Genomic DNA, 23,943 nt, shown 5'->3' on the forward strand with positions numbered 1-23,943 from the left:
GACGCTGGCACTTCACCTGGCAACTGAGATGCATTTTCGCCGGTAAGAAGCTTGCATAACGATCAACCTTTTTCTTTCCCAAATCAAATTGGGTCCCAATCAATATCGTCGGGGGCACTTTAGATTACTGAGCAAGCTTAGACGGCTTCGATTTTATTCTTAACCTTTGTTGCATTGGCTGGATGGAGACGTGCTGAAAGTCTGAAACCGAACCGATGGACAGGAACGGGCGCACGGCCCATCAAGAATCAAGATCCCAGATTATATAAACAAAAAATAATTAGTAAGGAGCAAAAAAAGTTTCCGTTGCCGGGACTCGAACCCGGGTCTCTCGGGTGAGAGCCGAGTATCCTAACCAGCTAGACTACAACGGATTCTGTTAGATCTTCCATATTTTTATATATCTCTGTGGTTTGTGGCACATGTAATGTGTTAGCAGAATTGTCCATGGATGGGATCCTATATCCTTTTTTTTAATGTGGCAGGAAAACTCCTATTTCCTTATTGCACTATTCCTCATTTCTCTGCAACAGCCGGCACCCAAAGCAAAATAGCTGAATTTCTTACTACAATTCTTTTGCAAGGTATTTCTTACATTTAGTTATACTATTTGCTCACATAAAAACTGCACTTGCTCCTTTAAGCTATTTGCTATTATCTACCAACTATTTTAACTGGAAGAAGTTTGTCTTTCGTCTCTCTCTATTTTTTTATTCTTCCTTATAAGTTGCACGTAGAATGACCGAGGGCTGTTTGAATCCCAGGTGCTTATAATAAGTCCTGTCATATTTGAATATTTCGGTACCAATTAGATAGGCTAAATATAAGTTAATTATAAAACTAACTGCATAAGCCTAAGATTTATTCACGAGACGAATTTATCAAGCCTACTTAATCCATAATTAGTACATATATTACTGTAGCATCACATGGGCTAATCATAAACTAATTAGGCTGAATAGATTCGTCTCGTAAAAAATTAGGGGTTATGAAATTTGTTTTGTCATCAATCTATGCTTAATACTTCTAATTAGCATCCAAACATCCGATACGATGGGGCTTATAGTAAACCCTGTACTAATCAAACTGGTCCTTAGCCTGATATTGTGTTAGTGGAGAGAAACAATTCGTTCATTAGTATTGCCTCTCACCTCTTGACTTGGTTCAGGAACCATAACATGACTAATCTCTATTTCTCCTACTCCTGTAGCTTGATCATACCTTGGAATCATGAAAAGTGACGGGAGGAAGTCTTCCACTGTATAACAATGCTTATACGTCAGTTTCCCACTTGGAAATATTTGCTCCAAGAATAAAGCCCCTCTATTGTGAAATGGTAGTGCCGTAGTGGTATGCATCAATTCATGGTCACGCGATGCAGTTTTGATGCCGCTGAGCCGAACCCACACAATGACACAAAGTGCACAAACCACCGGAAAAAGGCGATCCCGACCAGGCGACGACCCTTCTTTGCTCGTACGACAGATCCACCGTGTGGGCCCGGTTAGAACCCTCTACCATCATCATCGGAGGCTGACAGTCCTGGCCCACCGCTGATCCTCCGCCCTGCGTTTCACGGCGTGACCCCTGGAAGCTTCGACATTTCCGCCCCGGCCGTAGCTCGGAAAGCAAGCAACGGCTCACTTGATTTGCTCGGGGCCCCAAAACCCTCGAGATCTCGGCTGGTGCCTGGTGGAGTGGTGGTGTCCCCCTCCCCCCCCCCTTCGCGCGAGAGGGCTCCCCCGCCTCCGAAGCTTCGATCTCGACTCCCCGCCAGCGAGCGGCTGCAGCGGCGGGTCCGAGATGCGCCCCAACATCATCACCGAGGTGCGGTTTCGATTCTCGGTTTCGGTCGTCGCGTGTTTTTTTTTCTTTTCCGGAGGCGTATTTGGATCTGAGGCGCATTAGCGTCAAGTCGATGCGGAAATGGGTCTCAAACCCTCTCGTGAGCGAGGAGAGGTCCCGTGGAGGGGCTCGGTTAAGGATGGGGAATGGGAAATTGGTCAATTGGCAGGAATCGAGTCGGTTGGCGGGGGGATTGGGTGTGATTTTCAGGAGGCGGTGTCATGATAGGGTTTGTGAGGGGGCTGACCATGTGAATTGAGCCAGGCTGTTTCGGAACGCATTTCTGCTGCTAGCCTCGTACTGCTGTTTCCTCGTCGAGGGTTTTTGGTGTGGTTGTTATTGATGGGTATTAGGCCCGCGCCAAATTGTTTGGGCTAAGCAATTGAAACAGGGTTTAGCGTGGTGTATTGAGGTAGAGGAGAGCCGGAAATGTGGCTAATTTTGATAAACTTTCTTCTACCTTTGAGTTATGACGTGTTTTCCATGGCTTCAGGCTGGGATTCCAACTAGGTTGAATCAGTGGTGGAGCAGCATTCCGTTCATTACTTCTGGTGTTGTCTTGATATGTGGAGCAATTTATCTGCTGTGCTTGTTGGTTGGCTATGACTCCTATGATGAGATATGCTTCTTGCCTTCTGCAGTAGCATCACAGTTTCAAGGTCTGTCTCATTCTCACACATCCCTTGGTAACTTAAACGTTCTTTCAACACTTCAGAGACAGTGGACCTTTTGAGGACTTACCTTCATAAAGCTTAAGCACTTGTTCTGTGGGAAATTTCAGTTGTGTAAATCCCAGTTCTGTTTGTGCATATAACATGGTGGCAGTCGGTCATTTGCCATCAGCTAATGTGACTTCCTGAAAAATGACATCAAGTCTTGCTAATATAAAATCTTCACCATTCTAAAATTCTGAACACTAAAGAACTTGAGATTGTTTATATGTTTTTGAACGAACCATTTGATGTACACATGCTTTAGCTATAGTTTCTTCCTACCCCCACAGATTATGCCAGATTTTTTCTATTTTTTTTGGTATATCTAATTGTCTGACCCTGACATAGTTCATTATTTTCTTCAGTGTACAGGTTCTACACATCTGTTCTCTTTCATGGTTCTTTGCTTCATGTGCTATTCAACATGCTTGCATTGGTACCCTTGGGCACCGAGTTGGAGAGAATTATGGGATCAGTCCGTCTCTTATTCTTGATGTTCCTTCTTGCAACAACAAATGCAATTCTCCATCTCACAATTGCTTTCTTGGTGGCTTACAATCCTTTGTACCCTGTCGCTTATCTTGTGAATGAATGCTCCATTGGCTTTTCTGGAGTTATATTCTCAATGATTGTGATTGAAACAAGTCTGAGTGGTGTGCAATCGCGAAGGTGCGTTGGCTTCTATGGTGATCACATTTTATGACCTCTATGAGTCTGTAGTATATATGAACATCTCATATGATTTAATATAAGAGTTTATGTAAAAATAGAAGTTTGTGTACTCAAATTGCTTAGGAATATGAGTATATGAATCCATTGATTGTAAATTGTTTCAAAATGTTGGAATTTGTTATCATATTGCATGGTTACACATTCGACTAGTTTTATACACATTTCAAATATTATTTAGCATTTCTTTTATTTATTACAAGAGATTACAGAATATAGGAAACTCGTTCTAATATAAGGGACACATCTATGAGCAAACTCATATTTGAGTGGCAGCTATGGACAATTTAGTGGATCTTGAGAGGATGAGAACCCTGAGTATTTTGCTACATATGAGGGAGAGTTATTCAGGAAGTTTTTTTATCAAACCTGGTATCCATCCATGCTGGCCCCGTGATATGAGTTTAAAACTATGAGTTTGCATTCTATATCTTGCCCAACGACAATTCCCAAAAGTCCTTTTTAGTTCTTGTTATTTGCTACCTTGTATGCCCTTTGATATATTGGCAGGACCCAAGAGCGCCATATGTTTAAAGTTATCTGGAAGAGTCAAATTTAAAATTTCTAGATTTAAGAAATATGTGCCTTTTGTACTTCAAAGCCCATATAGTTTCTATTTACTGTCTATCCTTCTAAAAGAAATTAGTTCTGTTTCTATTTTATGATATTATTGTCGTATATAGACTGACATTCTTTCTCACTTTCCAGTGTCTTCGGCCTCTTCAATGTTCCTGCAAAATGGTACCCATTCTTAGCTTGTGTTCATTTTGTTCACTTTCAGTTTACTAGATGGTATTGGAAATCCATATTTTAATGTGTACAATGTCAGGTATGCATGGATTTTGCTGGTACTGTTTCAGTTTCTCGCAAGCAATGTTTCATTGCTGGGGCACCTGTGCGGCATCTTGTCAGGATTTGCATGTTTGTCTCTTATTTCCTTCTTATTTGTTGAGTCTTCATGAGCCAGATTCTGTTTCCTTTAATCATATTACTTGCTAAGCTTCTCTATTTCCCACCAGACACTTATGGGCTTTTCAACTACTTGCTTCCTGGGCCATCATTTTATTCTAAAATTGAGGGCTTGTCAGCACTAGTAAGTTTTGACTAAATGATTTAAATTATACTGGTCATATAGTCCATCTTCTGTAGGAGATGTTTCTTATATCTGTATTTACTGTTTGATATATTGAATGCCAGTCTGTTTGTGTGAGGCGGCCTGGTTTTATTCTATGTACTGGAGGGACTACATATGGCCAGCTTCCTACATACTCTAACACGTCTGCCGCACCAAGGTATTGTTTCTACATTGATTTCTTTTGATTCTATATTCACAGAAGTAACATGCTTTTCTTTTTATGTACAGTGCTCTCATAAATGGAAATTTCTTGAGAAATATATCTTCATGGATGCCAAACAGGCAGATATCCACTGTTCAGGTAAATTAGAGAATAACAATGGCATGTACTATACTTGTTCTAGGGTTTAAGCAACCAATGCAGCAATTTACTGGAAAGCTTTTGAGGCTTTAACTATCTGTTTTTTTTGGGGGTTCACCTATTCTGTGGTGATGTAAGTATCTAACCATGGTTGTGGTCGCTAGACTTGATTTTCAGTATACTGAGGAATCATGTGACATAGCTAACTGATCCAAGGAAATTTTCCTGGAAGCTGTTTTTTTCTCGAACATGCAGGAGGACTGTGTATCAATATATTAAGAAGAAAGTTTTCCTGGAAGCTGTTGTTAAAGCTTCTATGAGGAATCTTGGTCAAAACTGAACCCTTCTATGGAAGAATACAACATAGTAGCAATGATTTTGCTTTGAGTTTTCTGCAACTTTTTTTTTTGAGTGCCTCTCATCTGGGTGCAGCTGTAGCATCTGTTCATGTACGCACACACACACACACCAACCCCACCACATACGCACGCCACACTCACACCACACGCAAACAACCAGACCTACAACTCTACACAGAAACGAAAACCGCGTCCTTCTTGAGATCACCGGAAATTCCGTAGACGACAGGCATGTCGTACTCCCCTGGTGGCTCCACGCGTGAGAGGCTGCAGACTTATTAAATGGGACACAGTCCGGGTGCGAAAACCCGGGACGAGCAGGGCTTGAACCCGGGCGGTGAGCGCTCCACCGAGCGATCCCACCACCGAGCTACGCGCTCGTTCGTGAGTTTTGTGCAACTGATTGTCCAAGTGATAGAAAATTTGTTCCAAGCATTATCTAAACAAAACCACAAGTTCTCCTTCCAGTACATTCATTCTTAAGAGGACTGTACAAAAAATATTTTTAACCAAAAGTTACACCTTAAACCTCCACCTTACTTGATTCCTTGCTATGGTGGTTAAGATTAATACCACTTGATATATAATCATCCTCAGCTTACAATATTATTATCTTTGTTGATCAATATTCAATACATTACACGGATCCATACACTATCTTTCTAAAATATGGGTTACCTTAGTTCTTTACTGTGCCCACACCAACTTGCTTGTAGCTTAAAAGGCTTTCTTGCTGTTAGCTAGTTCTTTACAGTATATAAGCTTAGGGCTTGGCTGAATTTTCTCCTTCAGGAAGGAGAAGACCCCAGGTTTCCAGGGAGAGCACGGACACTTGATTCTGCAGGCGCTGAACCCGCTGCAAGGGAGGCAAGTGCAAATTTGCATGCGAGGTTGTTGGATAACACAACTCCAAGTGAACCCCTAACGAATTCACAGTAATGCATTTTCAACTTGATATTTCTTTTATGCATTACACATCTTGTGTTTCCTTGTATGCATTGAAATCAGGATCTCACATGAAGTGAAGGCAACCTGGAATAAGTAAAATGATCACTTTTAAATTCCTTTTTTTTCCAGATAAACGATTGTCTTAGTAAGATACTGCCATAGTACTCAGGTCTTATTTTTCTATTCAAAATCAGACACTTATAGTATAGTCCTCAACCACTAATTAGCTCAAAACTGTTTCTTAGTAGCTTCTGTCTTTTGTTCTTTCTATTTGCAGTGTGTAGACTTCCTAACTCCTATAGTATGTCAAACCTCCCCTCAAAAAGTTTGTCATAGCTAGACATTTTTAAATAATTTATGTCAGTAATAAGAATTGGTAAGTTTCTGTTTGACAATTCTTGTGGAAAAACTGTTCTGTGAAGACTATGATCTTAAGTAAAACTCTGTGCCCATTTGTAGGAGGGATCCTAGTAAGCTTTTTGTGGTTGTAGAAGCTTTTTGCGGTTGTAGGATCTTACTCCAGTTATGTTATACTAACTCAACGTTTCTAAATAATAGTATATGGTATAAAGAGAAAAGGAAGGGGAGAAGTTTATTTAGAATCACATTCACAACCTTGATATTTATATGGTTTTCTTCCTAAGACCCAGCGAACCTTGTACCAATTGGCAGTATGCATTTTGAACAAATAACACCAATGAAAAATAAAAAATGCATGTTTTCTTGAGTCCAACTGTGGAAGTGGATCATGTTGCTGAAAAGAGAGAAGTTTTATTTTCTGGTTACTGCTGGTAACCTGATGTTTGACTGGTGCTGAGTATGATGCAAAATGGGCAGTGAAAATTGAATTTCGAATTTAAGATTAGTACATAAATGTTTGCATATGAGAAAATTGTAAATGCACCCATGCCCTGTTGATAAGATGAGCAATCGTTGTACTGCTGTGTCAGGGGTTCGAATATTCACAAAACTCTTTCCACCTTTTCTTTTATTCTTTGCCAAAAATACAAAGTGTTGTTCGTAGTGTTTCTTTTTGTTGCTATCCACACATCCATGAATCAGAAATTATTTCTCTTTCCTCTAATATGAGGCCCATCCTTATAGATCTGTGTTTTCTTACCTTTCATGTCAACAGGCATACAGTTGCAAACACAGTCAGAGCTGATGCAACGGTAACACCAGATCAGGTTGCGTGTTCTGTACCATTTATTGCTTTCTCATTGGTTGTTCAATTGGTCTTGTAATGAGTGCTAATCTCTTAACTGAATACTTACTGCAGGTTGATACATTCGATGAAGAACTTAAGAAGCTGGTTGGGATGGGTTTTGAAAAGGTATTTTCAAGCCTTGTCCTTTTCAATTGCTATACTGCACTTGTACAGTTCCCATTTAGCATATCGGGCTGGTATATTGTTTTGTCATGTCCTGGTTGTATCTGGTCATTTTATAATAAGATCCAGTGCAAAGTGGTTAAGAATACAAATGGTCTGTTTTCCGTATTGGTCATGCATGTTTACCTGTTTAGCATGTTTTTGGAGGATTCAAGCAAGTGCATTGACATTCATCTTGGATTAGACAGCTTACAAGATGTCACTCACATGTTTTTTAAGAGAGCTTACAAGATGTTAGTCACATGTTTTTTAAGAGCCCACAACCGTTTCAGCTTTCCATCCATGTCTGTATTTTTGTCGTCTATGCATGCAAGCTTCTTCCTGATGAACTGACTACCTTTCTGCAGACTCAGGCTGAAGTTGCACTTGCTGCAGCTGATGGAGATCCAAATGTTGCCATTGAGATTCTGATGAGTCAGGAGGTTTGTATGTTCATGTTTGCTAATACTATCTAATAAGTTACTGACAGGTATATGTTTCCTCTTGGCATTAATTCGTTTTTCTTTTGTTTTCTATGGCTTTAAATCCAGGGCTGAAGTTTAATCGAACAGTACAAATTCAAGGGAAGCACGGATATCGAGCCAATTTTTTTCTTCTTATGAAAGTTCAAAAGTTAGCTGTGATTAGAATCTAGGAATGGAGCATGTGGGGTGACTGGATTGTGCTTTGGTGGTTGCTGAAAAGGATGCCTGCAATCATGCGCAGCCTGGTTGTATTTCTCAAGGCTGTCTCCAAAATATATGTAAAGTAGAAATTAGTGTTGGAGGTTCTGTCGAACTTTGACATACGGACAATCTGGAGAATGCTGAATTGAATCCTAAAACACCTAGTGGTTAATGATAATTGTCCCTCAAGTCTGGCCAGCTACTTAAAAGAGAAACTGCAGGCCATTCCGGTTGCTGCACCTTTAGCCCCCTTCCCTCGCTGAGCGGTAACATCGTGCCATTCCTCCATCGGTCGGCAGGCCTGCCATGAGTCGGCCAAGCACCATGCAGCACATTGAAAATCAAAGCATGTTTTCCTCTGCCATCTCAAATGTTTCTATCTTAGCAGTTTCAGTTCCACGTCTGTTCAAAAACGTGTGGCCTGGCGTGAACTGGACAGTTTGCCTGGTTATTCATCACCTGCGGTAGGTTAACAAGATACTAAGCTCGATCATAGGCTGAAGCGCAAGGAGAAGTAACTGCATGCGTAATCAGGTCGAAACGGGGCAGTAGTGCAATAGCACCAGACTACTCGAAAGTCGAAACGGAAACGCGCGTGGACGGTGTCAGTGGTTGACTTGCGAAACGGGGGCAGCTTAGGGTGCTGCCAGTGCCAAGATTGAGAAACAGTTATGATGGTTGTTTCATCAAAACTCCTGAAATTCTCCTCCCCTTTTCTCAGCTACTCCGCCACATTTAGACTAGACAGTAGCTCGCGAGAGGTTTTACAGGTCTTTTAAGTGTAGAGCCAATACGTAACAAGAGCTACCACGATCTGTCGATCTCAATTCTCAGGTGGCAGACTGGCAGTGATGATCTAGTTCTCTCCAATCTCAGCTAGTAATCAGCTCAGTTCTGAATACTGTAAACTAGTATCCGTGAGAAAGAAGAGGCTTAATTTGGACACTGGAACACTGGAAGCACAGACAATTGCACAAGGGCAGGAGATGGAACTAAACGAGGAGTCATATACTCGTGTTTGTGTTAGCATTAGAATAGAATTCGAGGTAGAGAGCAAGGAATCGGGGATAGGCTAGCAAGATTGGCGATCGGAGGACAGATTAGTTCATGGTAGATAGTTGATACAATGCTTGAATCTCTCTCAGCTCTCATCCCCTTTACATAGCGTACGGAGCACGCGACGCACACACCAGACAGGCTCACGCGGGCAGCTTCCACTCTGGGCCCGAGTATCGTGGGTTGGGCTTCCTGGGCCGAGGTCCGGCTCGAGGCCCAGTAGCTAGATCCGCGACTCTGAACCCCCCAAACTCCAAAACGCATGATCACTGAACGTCTGAACTGGCACGCACGCAGGTATCTCTGTGCCGTAAATCAGAATCCTACACCCTCCCGTTCATCCAGAAATGCTAATAACACCTCTGAGATGGCATGTATCATACGCCCCGGCTTGCATTGGTTATCGCACAGTTTGAGAAGGAACAGCTTGAAGAAGATGTTAATTGAATCGTCAAAATTAGCCACCTTCAATCTCGTCGTACCAGTCTGAAGAAATGTCATGCCCGGTAGGTGTGGCGACGCACAGCAAAACCGTTTCCGCTGATAATGGTTAAAACTAAACAAATAGAACATCCTCATTTCTGAACTATCTTTCTTTAAAGATGTTATAATAATAAACGTGTGGAAGCAATGATTGATCTATTGAAATAATATACACGAGATACAGGTAACACCGGAGGCACGATATTTTTTGACGAGGTTAAGCGGAAGTCTACATCCCTGTCTCCACGAGGTGTGAATACGGGCGTTCCTCCTCAATGTGTCACCTCCCCCGTACGAACCCGTCGCTATGTCATCATGACTACAACAGCGGTCCTCCTCTCATATTTATGAGAAGTTTGGGTTAGAAGAGTACGACACAAACTTACACCATACCGCTAATACAACTCCAAAAATCCAACATAACCAACTAATACATGATATTTGACATAATCCAACAAGCAAGTCAGGAGAAAGGCCCTAACCTATTTTTATTAAAAATGCAATATGCAGAAAGTATTTACAAATATAAGATAAAGAGAAAGGTGCAGCAAAAGAATCCAAAATGGATTCCATGAACCGAAGGGAGAAGATGACCTATTTTACAAATAAGCTCATGCAACTGAATATTGAGATGCAACTATACAGTCTAATTTACAACAGTTAAAAATAAACATTAGGGCATCCTTATTCCGGAAACATCCTAAAAATTTCCTTGCTTGGGTCTGATGGAAGCACCAATAAAACAGTGGATCCCCATAGGAAACACCTCAAATGGCAGCGTTGATCTGGTTTGCTCCAATCTCTCAGCTAGCAATCACCTCAACTCTGTGTATAGCGGAGCACTGGAGTATAGCATCCATGAAAAAAAAAAGAAAAGAAGCAGCTTTGGATTTTCTGTATACAATGGAGTAGCATCCATGTAAAAGGAGAAGCTCTGGATTCCTGAAGCAAAGAGCCAAAGACAATTGAACAAGGTGAGAGATTAACCCAGCAACGAGTCATATATATAGGATTAGCCGGGACTTAAGAGTTATTGGAACTCCCAAATTCCAAAAGCATGATCACTCAAGTGGCATGCATGCATGCATGCAGCATGCTGGCGTCTCTATGGTGTGACTGTAAATTAGAACCCTGTGAAAGCAAATGCGTTTCTCACCCTCCTGCCGGACATCCTGGGTGATAGAAACTCCATCAAATTGTTGGACGGATAGCTGGATTGACGGCTTAGCAATTCAGTGTTTGGCGCCAAATCTTCTGGAGCTGATGCCGACACGGTTCAAAAAGAGCAGAACAGTTGCCCAGGCATTGCGATCGCAGCCCTGGCTTTGTCACGGGAGTGCTGACTGAGCCAGCAATACTGGAAATTCACCAGCTCAGCAACAGATTCCAATCCATCCAGCTCCGGGACACTGGAGACCGATTCATCTGGCGTTGGACATCTAAGGGTCAGTCCAGTACTGCGCACTCTTCTTACCTGGCACTTCACCTTGGCTCAACCGCACTACAGGGAGCAAGCTTGAATGCTTGATCTGGAAGACCTGGGCTCCCCTTAAGGTCAAGCTGTTCCTGTTGCTGGCGTTTCACCGTAGACACTGGACCGCGGACCGTCGCCTTCGCCATGGACTCGAGGCGAATCTGACTTGTCTACTTTGCGACCAAGAGAACGAGACAACAGAACACATCATGTTCCTTTGCTCCTGCTCGGCTCAGGTATGGTGGGAGTAATTACTACACAGTCTGGGACTTCACAGACATCATGCCAGGGACTCGGGAATCGCTAGCAGAATGGTGGTCGCAGCTGTGGAACCAACTGTTGTCGAAGGATGCCGATGCAACTGTTGCGCATGTTCAAGCAAGAAGGCGGTGATTGGATCACGGCCGGTGCTCACTACCTAGGTTGCCTGTTTCGCGAGTAGTCGCCAGCTTTGTAGCTCTACGTTTGCTCCCTGGTTGTGCTTAGCGTAATACAATGCTCATGTAGCCCTCCGGGCGGCACACTCAACGTGTTGTGTGAAACTCTTTTTCTTCTACTTAATACAAAGATGTGCAGATTTTATATGTAATTGAGAAAAAAAAAGAACAAGACAGAAATTCATATCATGCACGCAGCATGCATCCTTCTTGGCTCGTCAATGTGATGCCAGTTCGTCGTAGCTCCAACACGTCGATCCTGGTGAACCATGGAGCGGGTTGCATGCGCCCCCTACATAGCATGCATGCTCCACCTCTTGGCAACAGCGCCAGCAATTTCGCTTTCTTTGTGAGCTCCAGATCTCCTGTCCGTCGATCTTGTCGAACTGTCCGTATTGATTTGGTTCTTTCCAACATCTCATCTAACAACCACCTTATTAGCTCTGCCTATCACGGAGTAGCATCATATCCAGGGAAAAGTAGCAGCTTTGGATTCTTGAAGTAAAGACAATTGGACGAGGTGAGAGATTGACACAGCAGCGAGTCATATATACAGGACTAGCCGGGACTCGCACTCTTGCAACTCCAAATTCCAAAAGCATGGTCACTCGAGTGGCATGAATATGCAGGTGTCTCCATGACTCTAAATTAGAACCGTGTGAAAGCAAATACGTTTCTCACCCTCCTGGACATCCAAAATGCACATTCCAGCTTGGTCGTTGACATTCGGATTGAGAAGGAAGGAAGCTCAGGATCAGCGTCGTCGGAGCAAAGCACATGGCTACTCTAGGATGGCCTGGGGTGACTTCAACAATGGCGAGTGCAACCTAGCTTTTAATTATTACTCATTCTAGTCAATTGACAACGGCTTCCACATATGGAGCTAGCAAACCTGCAAGGAAATGGAAACACATTAAGATAAACTAAAGGTTTGAAGATTGCACTCATGTATACTTGTCACTAATAAAGAGTAAAACGCATTTCTGCATTGAAAAAAAAGGTATCTCATCAAGCAGAAGTTTCAAATCCGTCCTGTGAGCATGTCCTCCATTCACTTATTTTCTTCAACAAATGATCAGTCCACATGTATTTTTGAGAAAAAACATTCAAAAAGGACTGCAGAAACTCAGCTCTTGATTACTGGTTCATCGTAGGGGTTACATTATCAGATTATGCATAGTTCCACTGGATTCAGCATTTCACTATTCCAAATTCTAATATGTAATGTAACAAACACCTTGTATAAAGAACTTCATAGTATATACTATATAGGTATACTATCATCAACTTCATCATGAATATAGGTATGGATAGGATATTTTGACATCAACATTTACATAGTATATACACCTTTACACAGGTTTGCATCCTCAGCTTTGAAGAACAAAGTAATTTCGCATGCACACGAGGACGAAAAGAAATACACCTGGATAGCCGATACTTAGCTGTCCACTCGATCTGAGTGGCCGACAGGATATGATATTTGCAATTGTCTTGTTTTGGTATTTATTTTTTGCAATTTTATATTTAAATAATATTTTTTTAAAAAAAATCCAAGCTTCGGTCTCCGGCTGAAGTAGACCAGATAACAATTTCTCAGCAGCTGAAACTTGAACTATCACATTTGAGTCTCAACTGACAAATCCCCATCCACCATTCCAACCTGATTATTATATTTTTCAACACACGATAAATACATATATTTATTTGTTTTCGTATTTGAGTTCAAAGAATGTTCACATGTGGGATTGCCACCATCTTGCTTTCTGTTGCATGTTGATCATGTGTGCCGTTTGACTAAGTATTGATGTTAGCGTGAGTTAAACGCATTCAGACTCGATGCTCGCATGTACTACTACTACCTAGTATCTGATGCCAAAATTCAGAGACACTACCCAGGGCTCAGCGTGAGATGCTTAAGGCAAGACCAGTCCAATTCATTCCAAAATACACAGCAGAAAAAGATTCAATTCGAATAATGCAATTTACATCACAGTATTGACAACACTATCACAAGTAATTTTACATGCAGACGAGGACGAAAAGAAATATCAAGTCACGCACACGGCATGCATCCTCCGTTTCTTGGACAAAGGCCATGCCAATTCCTTTGGCAGCTTCAGCGCGCCTATCTTGGCGAACCATGGATGCTTGAGCGCCGCGGCTGCCGTGAGCCGCTTCTCCGGGTTGCAGGTGAGGAGGCCGCTGAGGACCTCGAACCCTTCCGTGGACAGCTTCGTCTCGGGGAAGTGCTCGCGCAGGTGGCTGTCCCGCTGCATGTCCAGCTCCGGCATCATCACGGTGGCGAACGTCGTGGACGAGAACCCTGGCCACGTGCTGTCGTCAGGCACGCCGAGCACGTCGAAGATCGCACAGAGCTGGCCTTGGTCGTAGAATCCCTGGAACAGAGGCCTCCCGTTGTTGATGAGCTCCGCCATGACGCAGCCGAGCGACCAGATGTCGACGCGCTCGTCGTAGTCGGGCTTCTCCAGCAGCATCTCCGGCGCCATGTACCACAGCGTGCCGGCCGGCTCGTACGGCGGCCGCTCGTCCGTGGACATGGCAAGGCCAAAGTCGCAGAGCTTGACGACGCCGTGACCGTCGCCGACGAGTATGTTCTGGGGCTTGATGTCGCGGTGCACGATGCGGCCGTCGTGCATCTTCTTGGCGACCGTGAGCAGCTGCCACATGGCGGCGCGCACCGTGGCCTCGGGCAGCGGCGGGCTCCCGGTGGCGCGCTGGCGGAGGAAGTCGTGGAGGCTAGGGCCCACGCACTCCATGACGAGGCGGAGGTCCAAGGTGGCCGGGGCGCGGACGACGCCGTGGAAGCCGACGACGAACGGGTTGGCGCCGCCGCCTGACGCCTCCTCGAGGAAGCGCGCCTCCCGCAGCACCGCCGCGGGGCCGCCTTGGGCCTCGCCGATGCGCTTGATGGCGACGATCCGGCCCGTGCCAAGGTGGCGCGCCTTGACGACCGCGCCGAAGGTCCCCTCGCCGAGGCGGCTGATCTCCTCGTAGGGCTCCGCGCTGCTGACGGCGATGCGCCTCCTCTTGAGGCCGGCCTGTCTCGCCGCGGCAGCGGGCTCTACGCAGGCAGCCATCGCGAGCGGAAGAAGAAAAGACGGCGGATTGCCTGCCCTAGGCAGGGGACGGCTGCGCGAGGCGGCCGAAGTCGGCCGGCGGCGATGCGAGGAATGCGCGCGAGTCGAGTACTCGAGTGGCGGAGGCAAGTGGAGTATTTATTATCGGAGTGAGTGCGACTGCGAGTTGAAATCCATCCGGGTCAACACAAAATCGATCCCGCCAGATGCGATCTACAGATGTTCGAGCCTGATTAGGAAAGGTTTGCAATGGTTGATGCTGTGCGTGCCCGTAACGCATCTGTCTCGCTGTGCGTGGTCTGGGAAACCAGCAGTAACCACTGGCCACACGGTCGGAACAAATTGAAGATTCAGTTTGCAGATTTGGGAAGTTTTTCACTTTCAGTTTGCAGACCTGCGTGCATTTCCTGAACACCTTCGCAATGTCAGAAACTCTGAACTGTAAGCTCGGCATGGTCTCTGAATATTATGGGGCTGATCAGACTATGCGCTTCTGCAGCAGACACTAATATTACTACAGAACTTGAAGTTCACCGGCACCGGCAGGAAGTGATTACCATTTGACCGGGACCAAAACTCCTCCACCATATTTGCCAAGCCGAGATCAGGCTATATCAAATAGTTCAGAGATGAATTAATATGATGGGCTCACCAAGAACATCCAGCAAGCACAGCTTAGAGCAGCTCCAATAGTTATGTAAAGAGCTCCCTAAATCCTGATTTAAGGAGATTTAAAAAAAAACCCACCTCCAACAGTTATGTATACAACTCCTTGAATTTACAAAAATCTTAAATTTCTCTAAATCCTTGCTACATGTAGGGACCTTGTAGGAAGCTCCCCAAACACATCTCCCGCCGATTCTCTCCGAAAAATGCTTTCGCGCCACCTCGCCCAGCTTCGCGCGCCACCACTTTATTCCACATCTCGCGCACACCCCCGTTCCTCTTCCTCCTCTCCTCCAGAACGGCTCCCTGGCCGAAGCGGTCAAGACGGCGCCGCCCCTGGCCGTCCACATCGAATACTTCCGCTAGCCTCCGTCTCGCCTCACTCGCAGGTAAACCATCGCTGCTCGCCTGCTCCTTCTTGGATTCCGTGTCGAATTCCATTGCGGTTTGGGGCCTAGGTCGTATGATTTTGGTGTGTGGCCGCAGGGGTCGTGGTCCAGATTCGGCCGATGGATGTTGCGCTAGGTTTGTTGCTGCTCGATTTGGGGGGTTAGGGATTCTCGCCGATCCAGGTTGCCGGCGGGTGGAGACGTCTAGCCTTCAAGTTGATCGCCACAGGCACAGGTCACACACGTACATGTACTTGCGGCGGCGTGTATCTGCGGCTGCGGCAGCTAGTACGTAGGTACGTATTTGCGGCACGATGACAAACAGCCCAATGGATTGACAGCCCACGTAGAAATAAATGGATTACCAGCCCATGTAGATTTCAAATTTGATTTACTCCCTAAATATGAGGAACTGTTGGAGACCAACCTTTTTTTTGACTTCCAATACTGGTTTAGCAACTCCCTAAATATAGATTTAGGGAGCTAAAATTTACATAACTATTGGAGCTGCTCTTAGAACTTGTTTGTTAGCCGCGTTTTTCTAGTTTTCATTTAGATTTCAGCACAAGTATTGTTTCACTGCATGGTTCGCTTTCACAGGACTTGTGAAATCATTCTATTACCATTATGTAGGAATTCTGCAGGACATTCTCTCTATCAGAGTACCAGCTTGGGACCAGAAACCAATTTTCACTACACGTGAAAGCGAACCTGCAGAACCTGAATTTTTACAGCAGATTTCAAGTATTATTTTTTTAAAAAAAATCAGATTTCAAGCACTGATGCAGAACATGTAGTGTCCTGCTATCCAGATTCATGTATCCCAGGCAATAACATTTGCATTTGAATGCTGTTTAAAAATGTCAGATTTCTGTTCTTCTTTTACACTGCAACTGGATGGTATCTACTCTCCAGCTTCTCCTTGGGTGAAGGAAGGCACGCCTACTTGAAAGGTCCTTCAATTATGCATCTCGCTACGAGGGAGACTTAAGCCAATGTTTAGCATAATTAGGCAATTAGGCATATGGATAGATAGAAGATTTCCCTTCATTTCCTCGATCAACGAATGAACCTACCAATTCATTCCCTCTTTGTGCTTGTGGGAACAATTGATGAGCACAGCTAAAATGCAAACGAAAGTCAACAAAGAGAACCCTCACATACCGGCCGCTGTGTTTCATCCTTGAGAGACGGGGACTAGCAGGAGGACTGGGCCTCCTCCCGTGCTCCTGCGCTACGCCGCTAGCGGCCTTCTTCGCCCTCATTGCCATCAGGCTCCTTCTGCAGCACAGCTCCGGCAAACCGACGGCATAAGTGGCCATGCCAACTCGCCGGAGTTTCAGACGCGCGGCTGCTCGCTCGGCTCGTAAGATAGGATGAATCCGGCGCGCCTCCTCCTGTCATTGCTTCGGGATCCATGGGAGAGGGCAGGATGGAGCTTTGCGCCTCCGGCCGGGGCGGAAGGCGACGGTGGCGGAAGGCCGACGCAAACCAGGGTGTTATATGAAAAATATTCGGATCGCGAATAATAATCGAGATCGGAATAAGGGGGCATAATATAAAGTTTAGGGGGTTATTTATAAATATTCGGATCGCGACTATTCATCTCGATCCAAATTAGGGTCTATATGTAAATTACCGGGAGTCTATTTGTAAATATTATGATTTCTGAAAATCTTCGGCTCCGGTGACATGGCCCACGGCGGAAACGCCCCGCTGCCGGCAGCCTCCGCCAGTCTGCGGCGGTTTCTTCTCGGCGTTGAGGTTGGGGATCCCGCTGGGCCAGCGAGAGGCCAAACCTGGGAGTGGAATGAGTCATCCGGCCGGTTGTCCCTTGCAGTGCGATCTTCCCGGCCTTCACCAGCACCGCGGCCGCCGCCGCCGCCGTTCGAGCCCGATCCACGGCGCCACCGGCGATTCGCCGTTGACGGTCCCGGAGCGCGCGCAGCTGTTTTTGTTGCCGGTGCAACGATTTTCCTGAGTAGCTCGTCGGAGAGATGCCGCCTGCCTCCGGGGAGCTCTCATCTCATCTGAAATATCTTCAGTTTGGAGTCGAATTGGTACATCCTCAATGCAGACAACTCGGATGATCATTTGCCAATCGATAAATTAATGCAAATGTTTGTTTGTAGTTGCAAAACCTGAGAGCATCGATCAACCGGAGTTGAGGAGGGGAAGGGGAGACAGAAAAAAAATGTTCAGATAGATACAGAGCAAGAGCAAAAGCAGCGAAGCAAAGGACAGCGTATCTCACCCTGCAGCTTCATGAATTAGCATAGCCCTACAGTATGGTGAAAGCTTAATTATGGACGCTTTCTATATTCATGAATTCATTTTTTAGAGGACTTGATGCAATGCATTTTTTCCTCTTAGACGGAAGTATGCCAATTAGGTTGCTTGAGCAACGAGCATAGGAATTGATCACCATTTGGCATTTTCAGGGATCTCAAACGTCTTCATCATCTTCACCAAGCCGAGATCAGGCTATATCAATAGTTCCGACTTCCGAAATGAACTAATACGATGGGCTCACCGAGAATATCCAGCAAACACAGCTTAGAACTTGTTGCTCGTTAGCCACCCCCAAATAAAATCGTTTTCCCATTTTTGTTTTAGATATCCAGCGCAACTATTGTTTTTCAGATAAAAATAGGAAGACTTGGCTTTCACTAAATTGAAGGTGCAGCGAAATCAACACATTGGATAGGAAGTTACTCAACGTCTCAACCCATGGTCTCCGGCTGAAGTAGATCAGATAACAATTTCCCAGCAGCTGAAACTTGAACTATCACATTTGAGTCTCAACTGACAAATCCCCATCCACCTGACTATTGAGTTCAAAGAATTTTCACCTGTGGGATTCCCATCATCTTGCTTCTGTTATACAGTGATCATGTCATGTGTGCCGTTTGACTCAAGTATCGATGTTAGTGTGAGTTAAACTTAAACATAGTACCTAGTATTCGATTCTGGCATGCCAAAATTCAGAGACACACCTAGGCGTCTCAGTATTGTGTATTGACAACACTACAGCAGCCATCACAAAGATCCATTCTGAAGAACAGATCGACTTACTAACTTTACAGGCATAATGAAACGATCGAAAGAAATCTAAGTCGCGCACACAGCATGCCGCCTGGGTCTCTTGGGCAACGGTGACACTGCTTCTTCTTTCTTTGGCGCCTCCTGTGATTGGATCTTGGAGAACCACGGATGCTTGAGCGCGGCGGCTGCCGTGAGCCGCTTGTCGGGGTTGCACGTGAGGAGGCCACTGAGGAGGTCGAATCCTTCCTTGGACAGCTTTGACTTGGGAAACATGCAACGTAGGACGCTGCCCTTGCACCGCTGGCGCTGCTTGTCCAGGTCCGGCATCTCGGCGGCGAACGGCGTGGCCGAGAACCACGGCCATGTCGTGTCATCCGGCACACCGAGCACGCCGAAGATCTCGCAGAGGTGGTCTTCGTAGTCGATGCCTTGGAACAGAGCACTCCCGTCGATGAGCTCCGCCATGACGCAGCCGAGGGACCAGATGTCGACGAGCGCGTCGTAGTCGGGCTTCCCCAGCAGCATCTCGGGCGCCATGTACCACATCGTGCCGGCCAGCTCGTACGGCGGCGGCTCGGCCATGTGCACGGCGAGCCCGAAGTCGCAGAACCTGACGATCTGGTCGTTGCCGACGAGGATGTTTTGGGGCTTGATGTCCCGGTGGATGATGTGGGCGTCGTGCATCCTCTTGGCGCCCGTCAGCAGCTGCCACATGGCGGGGCGCACCATGTCCTCGGGCAGCGGCGGTCCCCGGGCCCCCGGCGATCGCTGGCAGCGCAGGGCGTCGTCGAGGCTCTGGCCGGCGCACTCCATGACGAGGCAGAGCTCCGCGGTGGCCGGGTCGCGGGCGAGGCCGTGGAAGCCGACGACGAACGGGTTCCCGGCGCACGCCTCGAGGAAGCGCGCCTCCCGCAGCAGCGCCTCGTGGCCGCCGCCGCCGCCGCCGGGCTCGCGGAGGTACTTCATGGCGACGGCCCGGCCGGTGCCGCGGTGGCGCGCCATGACGACGGCGCCGAAGGCACCCTCGCCGAGGCAGCAGGTCCCCTCGTAGTCGTCGGTGGTGTCCATGGCGACGCGCGTCCTCTTGCGGGTCTGCCGCGCGGCGGCGGCCTCCACGACGCTGGCGGCCATCGCGAGCTGAGGGGAGGCGGAGGCGGCGGGATGATCGCGAGAGGAGGGGGGAGGGAGGGCCGCGGGACGCCGGTGGCGATGCGAGTAATGCCGAGTGGAGGCGGCACCTATATATACGGTGAAGTGAGTCCGACTTCGAGCCGAAACCCGACGCCGGCAACAAAGTCGGTTCGGTCGCCGCATTAGCATGATCTGTCTCTCCCGTTATCGGACCGAATCCGGATGCCAGCCGGGGACGCGGTCGCGTACGTGCCAGGCTACACAGCTTCGGCTGACATGGCTTGCCCGTAACGCATCTGTGTTTCCCGTTCTCGCGAATCCGGTCACTACGGGTGGGCTATAATAGCATCGCAGCTCTAATGGTTTCTATAGCATTAATTATATTGCCACATAAAATTAGCTTACATGACATTATAATAAATGTAAAAGAGGATAGAGAGGGTAAGAAATCTGAGTCTCATGCAAGATCCAATATCAACACGAGAATTTATACACTGTAGCAAGATTTTCCGGGTGTGCTCAGAAGTGCTTTATTCTTAGGGCATGTGATCTGAAGAAATAAAAAAAATTAACCTGCGGGTCCCTACGGTATTGTTCGGACCTTCTCGCAAGCAGGTCAAGAAAATCCCTAAAACCCTGCTCCACCCGTGGTCCATCGTCTGTGAGAAAGCTGAACCCCAACTGTGCTTTGAAAAATAGGACATATAAGGGGATTTTTTTTTTGTGCGAACCGTTCCCAGCCGGACGTTCCACCAGCCTGGCTAAAGCCCGTTCGCAATCTGAAGAAATAGAAACATCAATTGCAGATTTCCACAACTAAATGCAGTAACTATAGGGCCGCTGGGCTCTCTGACAGTCTGATATAGCTTTTATTACCTTGACAGTTGGCACCACCTTTCACAGTTTTATATAAAGCATAATCTCCAAGGAATTGAAAAAAAGATTAAGATAAGTAAGGGCTGCAAGACTGCAGTCATCTATACATGTCAAAAAGCATAAAGCAACTGTTTTTTTTTAAGAAGCAAACTGTCTTTTATGTTAGCTCCTGAAGCAGATGTTCCAAAACTGTATGTCCCAAGCACCACAATCACAAAGTTACCAAATTGAAATGCCACGAAATCAACTCAGCTTGCTGATTGCTCTGTTCAATCTTTTGCAGCTTTCATCGTTTCGTTAAACAATGCTGCGTTGTACAAATGGCTCAGCGTTTTTAACATTCTAACAATGTTGATATACAGCCTACAAATCATTCTTTGTTCAGCACTCTTGGCACTTTGATGTATGGATCATCATAGCTTGGAATGGCCTCTACTATGGCATCTCTGCATTGACAAAAAAACAAAAAGACACTCAGCCTTCTGCTGCAAAGCATGGCAAGGCTTCAGCGAAAATCATGGAAGAGTCGTTGCCTTCTCACCTGTTAACAAATGTTTCTGGCTTATCTTCCCTCAAAGAACTACCAGCCGCTGTACCTGTGTATAAGATAGAGGAACATGAGAAAGGGTAACGTACTGCTGCAAACGTACAGAACAGAACTAACAGGCAATAAAACTAATTAAAGAATCAATAACAGAACTAACAGGCAATAAACCTAACCAAGGAATAAATAGACCTATTTTTTTCTCAGAACTCAGATACCAGACTATCTTGCTCAGTTACACATTATATCTCAGCCCTGATTGTTTAGTAAATAATTAACCGATTACGTTATCTGCTTTTCCTGTGGTTCTTCCATTTCACATATGATGTGAAATGCGGTATTACAGAACATAGCATCTAGAAGATAAGATTCAAAAACATATGTACACAGCAACATTAGTATTGAATAATGTATTTATTTGCAAAGTGACCACTACGGTGTATGTATTATAATATACTTGAATTAACATGGATAACATGTTATGACCCAGACTATTGCAGAAAAGAGCACCAAAGAAAAGAGCAAAGAAAATGGCCGAGTGCTAGCTAAACTCCAGAAAAGCCCTCTGCCCCTCTACCGTGTAGACTTAACTGGGATTGCACCACTGACTTACATAATCATATTCTAATGAGAAGTGAAGCCCTAGTATCATATTCATTGAAATGGGACAAGCTTTCCATATTCTATCAAAACAAGATACACAATTAAGCAATAACCAATTAACAACAAGATGCATACCAGCTCTAAGTGAAGGTTCAATGGACTCAAGATCAACCACCTGGAGCTGCCCAAACCTGTAAAAGAAGGAAAAACAATGAGCACCCAGTTCCAAATAATCAGTCAACTTTGATTTTCTCACAGCAAATACAAACAAACATCAAAATCCAATTCCCCCAAAGTTGAGCTTGAGTTTCTCAAACAAAAATAAAAAAATCCCGGCCATATGCGTTGTCATAACAAGAACCTTCCATTTTGTGATCAAGAACTCAATGACACAGAACCACGACACGAGCCTAATGTATCAACTATTTTTTAAGGGCATTGTCCTCCCACTACACCACAACAGCAAGAATCATTATCTCTCACATTTTTTGTCCCTACAAATTTCCAATCTGATCAAGTTATATTCCCAGGTGGCTATGTTGGAAATATTAAACTTTCAAACGACAAATCAATGACAGCACAATGAATCAGGTATACTTTATCCCTTCCAGACCATTACCAATTTCATCAACTAATCATGGCACAATGTTTGTTTCCCGGTGTTCTTCCACAGCATACTGCATACTGGCTCTTCAGATGTTCATTATTCCTTGTTTAATCGCCAGTGATGACTTGTACTATAACATTTCATAGCATCGTAGTGTTCATCCTCAAAAGGTGCCATCATTGGCTTAGGCGATCAGAACAAGTGTGGTATTCTGAACAGTGAGAGTGAGGTCTACTGGTGTCTAATCTACACTGCCTCCCTGAATTCCAAGTCCAATTTGAAAGCACTGAAAACCGAAGCTTGATTATTCACACACAGAAAGGAGATAAATGTATTGAAAAAAGAATTACCAATCGACGACCTGCCGAATCTTAGGCTCGAACTCCTCGGCCTGGCGAGCGGGCACGGAGAACACAAGCAATCAGTAAGTATTAGTCCCTTTCATGCAGAAAGCCGCAGATGCTCCACATAAAGACAAACAATAAAGGCAGCAGGCTGACTGACCTCCTGCCGGGAGAGCGAGATGCGCGCGGCGTTGGCGAGGCGGGGCAAGTCCGGCGGCTCCAGCGACCCCGCCCCCGCCGCCGCAGCAGGCGTCGTTACATGGGTGGCGGAGGAGAAGGGCCGTAGCCAGTGGGACCCAGACGAAGGGAGCCTCGACCGCGGCTGCGCCGCGAGGCGGAGCCTGGGGATGGTGGAGGCGGCGGCGGAGAGCATGCCCGTCGCCCGTCGTCGCTCGCTGCTCGCCTCCGGTCCGGCTGAAGAGATTGGATTTGGGTCGTCGACACCGATACGGGAGGAAGAGCGACGACGACGACGGCTGGCCATCTTCCCGGCCCGGCCCAAGAAATGCAGCCGCTGCCGAGAGCCCGGCCTGGCTCGTCAGTTTGGGCTTCTCTGGTCACCTTCTTCTCACTTCGGCGCCCGTTGTTTGGGCCAGACCACCCTCTTTCTTATATGGGCTAAGATTTCCTGGGCCGACTATCGTAGTGAGAGATGATGCTTTCGGACTTTTTTTTTTTCAGATTCGGCCGACTATCCTAGCGAGAGATGACTGACGTTTTCGTACTCTCTTTCTTTTGAGATTCTTTTTTGAGTGCGCGAGGTTGGTGGTAACTTTTATCTCGATTCAGTGCTGCCCTATGACCTAGTAGTAGTATAAAGTGTTTGGTGCCGGGGCCAACTCTACACCTACACTACACTAACTGGGATCCGTGGCCAAATGAACGGCGTGCAAAACGTTTCAGACTTTTTCACTCCGATACAGATCGGCCGCTGCGTGAATCTGGTCGCAAATGAGGCTGGAAGAACCTGTACCGGTAGTAATGCTCGAGTGGGGAATAATCTTGCGGAGTCCTAGCGTGCCGGCCGTCCATGCTTCCTAGCAGCCACAGCCCCAGCCACTGCTAATCATGGCGTTCGTATCCTAGTTGTTGGCCCCCAGCT

At 46.0% G+C, this 23,943-nt stretch overlaps 4 protein-coding genes and 1 non-coding gene across 6 annotated transcripts; 1 reads left to right on the forward strand and 4 right to left on the reverse strand.

The window, feature by feature from the left end:
• Positions 1-301: 301 nt before the first annotated feature.
• TRNAE-CUC lies at positions 302-374 on the reverse strand. Its single transcript has one exon. It is a non-coding gene; the product is annotated as a tRNA-Glu (tRNA).
• Positions 375-1,576: 1,202 nt separating this feature from the next.
• Positions 1,577-8,287, forward strand: LOC112874207 (rhomboid-like protein 15). Of its 2 annotated transcripts, none has more exons than XM_025937408.1 (13): positions 1,577-1,827; positions 2,339-2,504; positions 2,924-3,227; positions 3,996-4,028; positions 4,117-4,208; positions 4,307-4,380; positions 4,485-4,579; positions 4,651-4,723; positions 5,875-5,972; positions 7,166-7,217; positions 7,310-7,363; positions 7,768-7,842; positions 7,951-8,287. In XM_025937408.1, the coding sequence occupies exons 1-13, from the start codon at positions 1,804-1,806 to the stop codon at positions 7,954-7,956; spliced, it is 1,146 nt and encodes a 381-aa protein (XP_025793193.1). In that variant the 5' UTR covers positions 1,577-1,803; the 3' UTR covers positions 7,957-8,287. The 2 variants fall into 2 exon arrangements, with proteins under 2 accessions (XP_025793193.1, XP_025793192.1); XM_025937407.1 differs by having other exon boundaries at positions 1,583-1,827; positions 5,875-6,017.
• Positions 8,288-13,568: 5,281 nt separating this feature from the next.
• LOC112872721 (putative cyclin-dependent kinase F-2) lies at positions 13,569-14,636 on the reverse strand. The gene has a single exon (XM_025935788.1). The coding sequence runs from the start codon at positions 14,634-14,636 to the stop codon at positions 13,587-13,589; it is 1,050 nt and encodes a 349-aa protein (XP_025791573.1). The 3' UTR covers positions 13,569-13,586.
• Positions 14,637-18,629: 3,993 nt separating this feature from the next.
• Positions 18,630-19,890, reverse strand: LOC112877870 (putative cyclin-dependent kinase F-2). Its single transcript, XM_025942244.1, has one exon. It carries the CDS (start codon positions 19,865-19,867, stop codon positions 18,803-18,805), a length of 1,065 nt encoding a protein of 354 aa, XP_025798029.1. The 5' UTR covers positions 19,868-19,890; the 3' UTR covers positions 18,630-18,802.
• A 1,047-nt stretch (positions 19,891-20,937) lies between these two features.
• On the reverse strand, positions 20,938-23,294 carry LOC112875726 (glutamyl-tRNA(Gln) amidotransferase subunit C, chloroplastic/mitochondrial). Its single transcript, XM_025939679.1, has 5 exons — positions 23,002-23,294; positions 22,848-22,888; positions 22,026-22,081; positions 21,285-21,339; positions 20,938-21,189 (listed from the first exon to the last, which is right to left on the reverse strand). The coding sequence occupies exons 1-5, from the start codon at positions 23,212-23,214 to the stop codon at positions 21,114-21,116; spliced, it is 441 nt and encodes a 146-aa protein (XP_025795464.1). The 5' UTR covers positions 23,215-23,294; the 3' UTR covers positions 20,938-21,113.
• Between the last annotated feature and the right edge of the window lie 649 nt (positions 23,295-23,943).

The sequence above is a fragment of the Panicum hallii genome, chromosome 9 (assembly GCF_002211085.1).
Source record: "Panicum hallii strain FIL2 chromosome 9, PHallii_v3.1, whole genome shotgun sequence".
Lineage (NCBI taxonomy): Eukaryota > Viridiplantae > Streptophyta > Magnoliopsida > Poales > Poaceae > Panicum > Panicum hallii.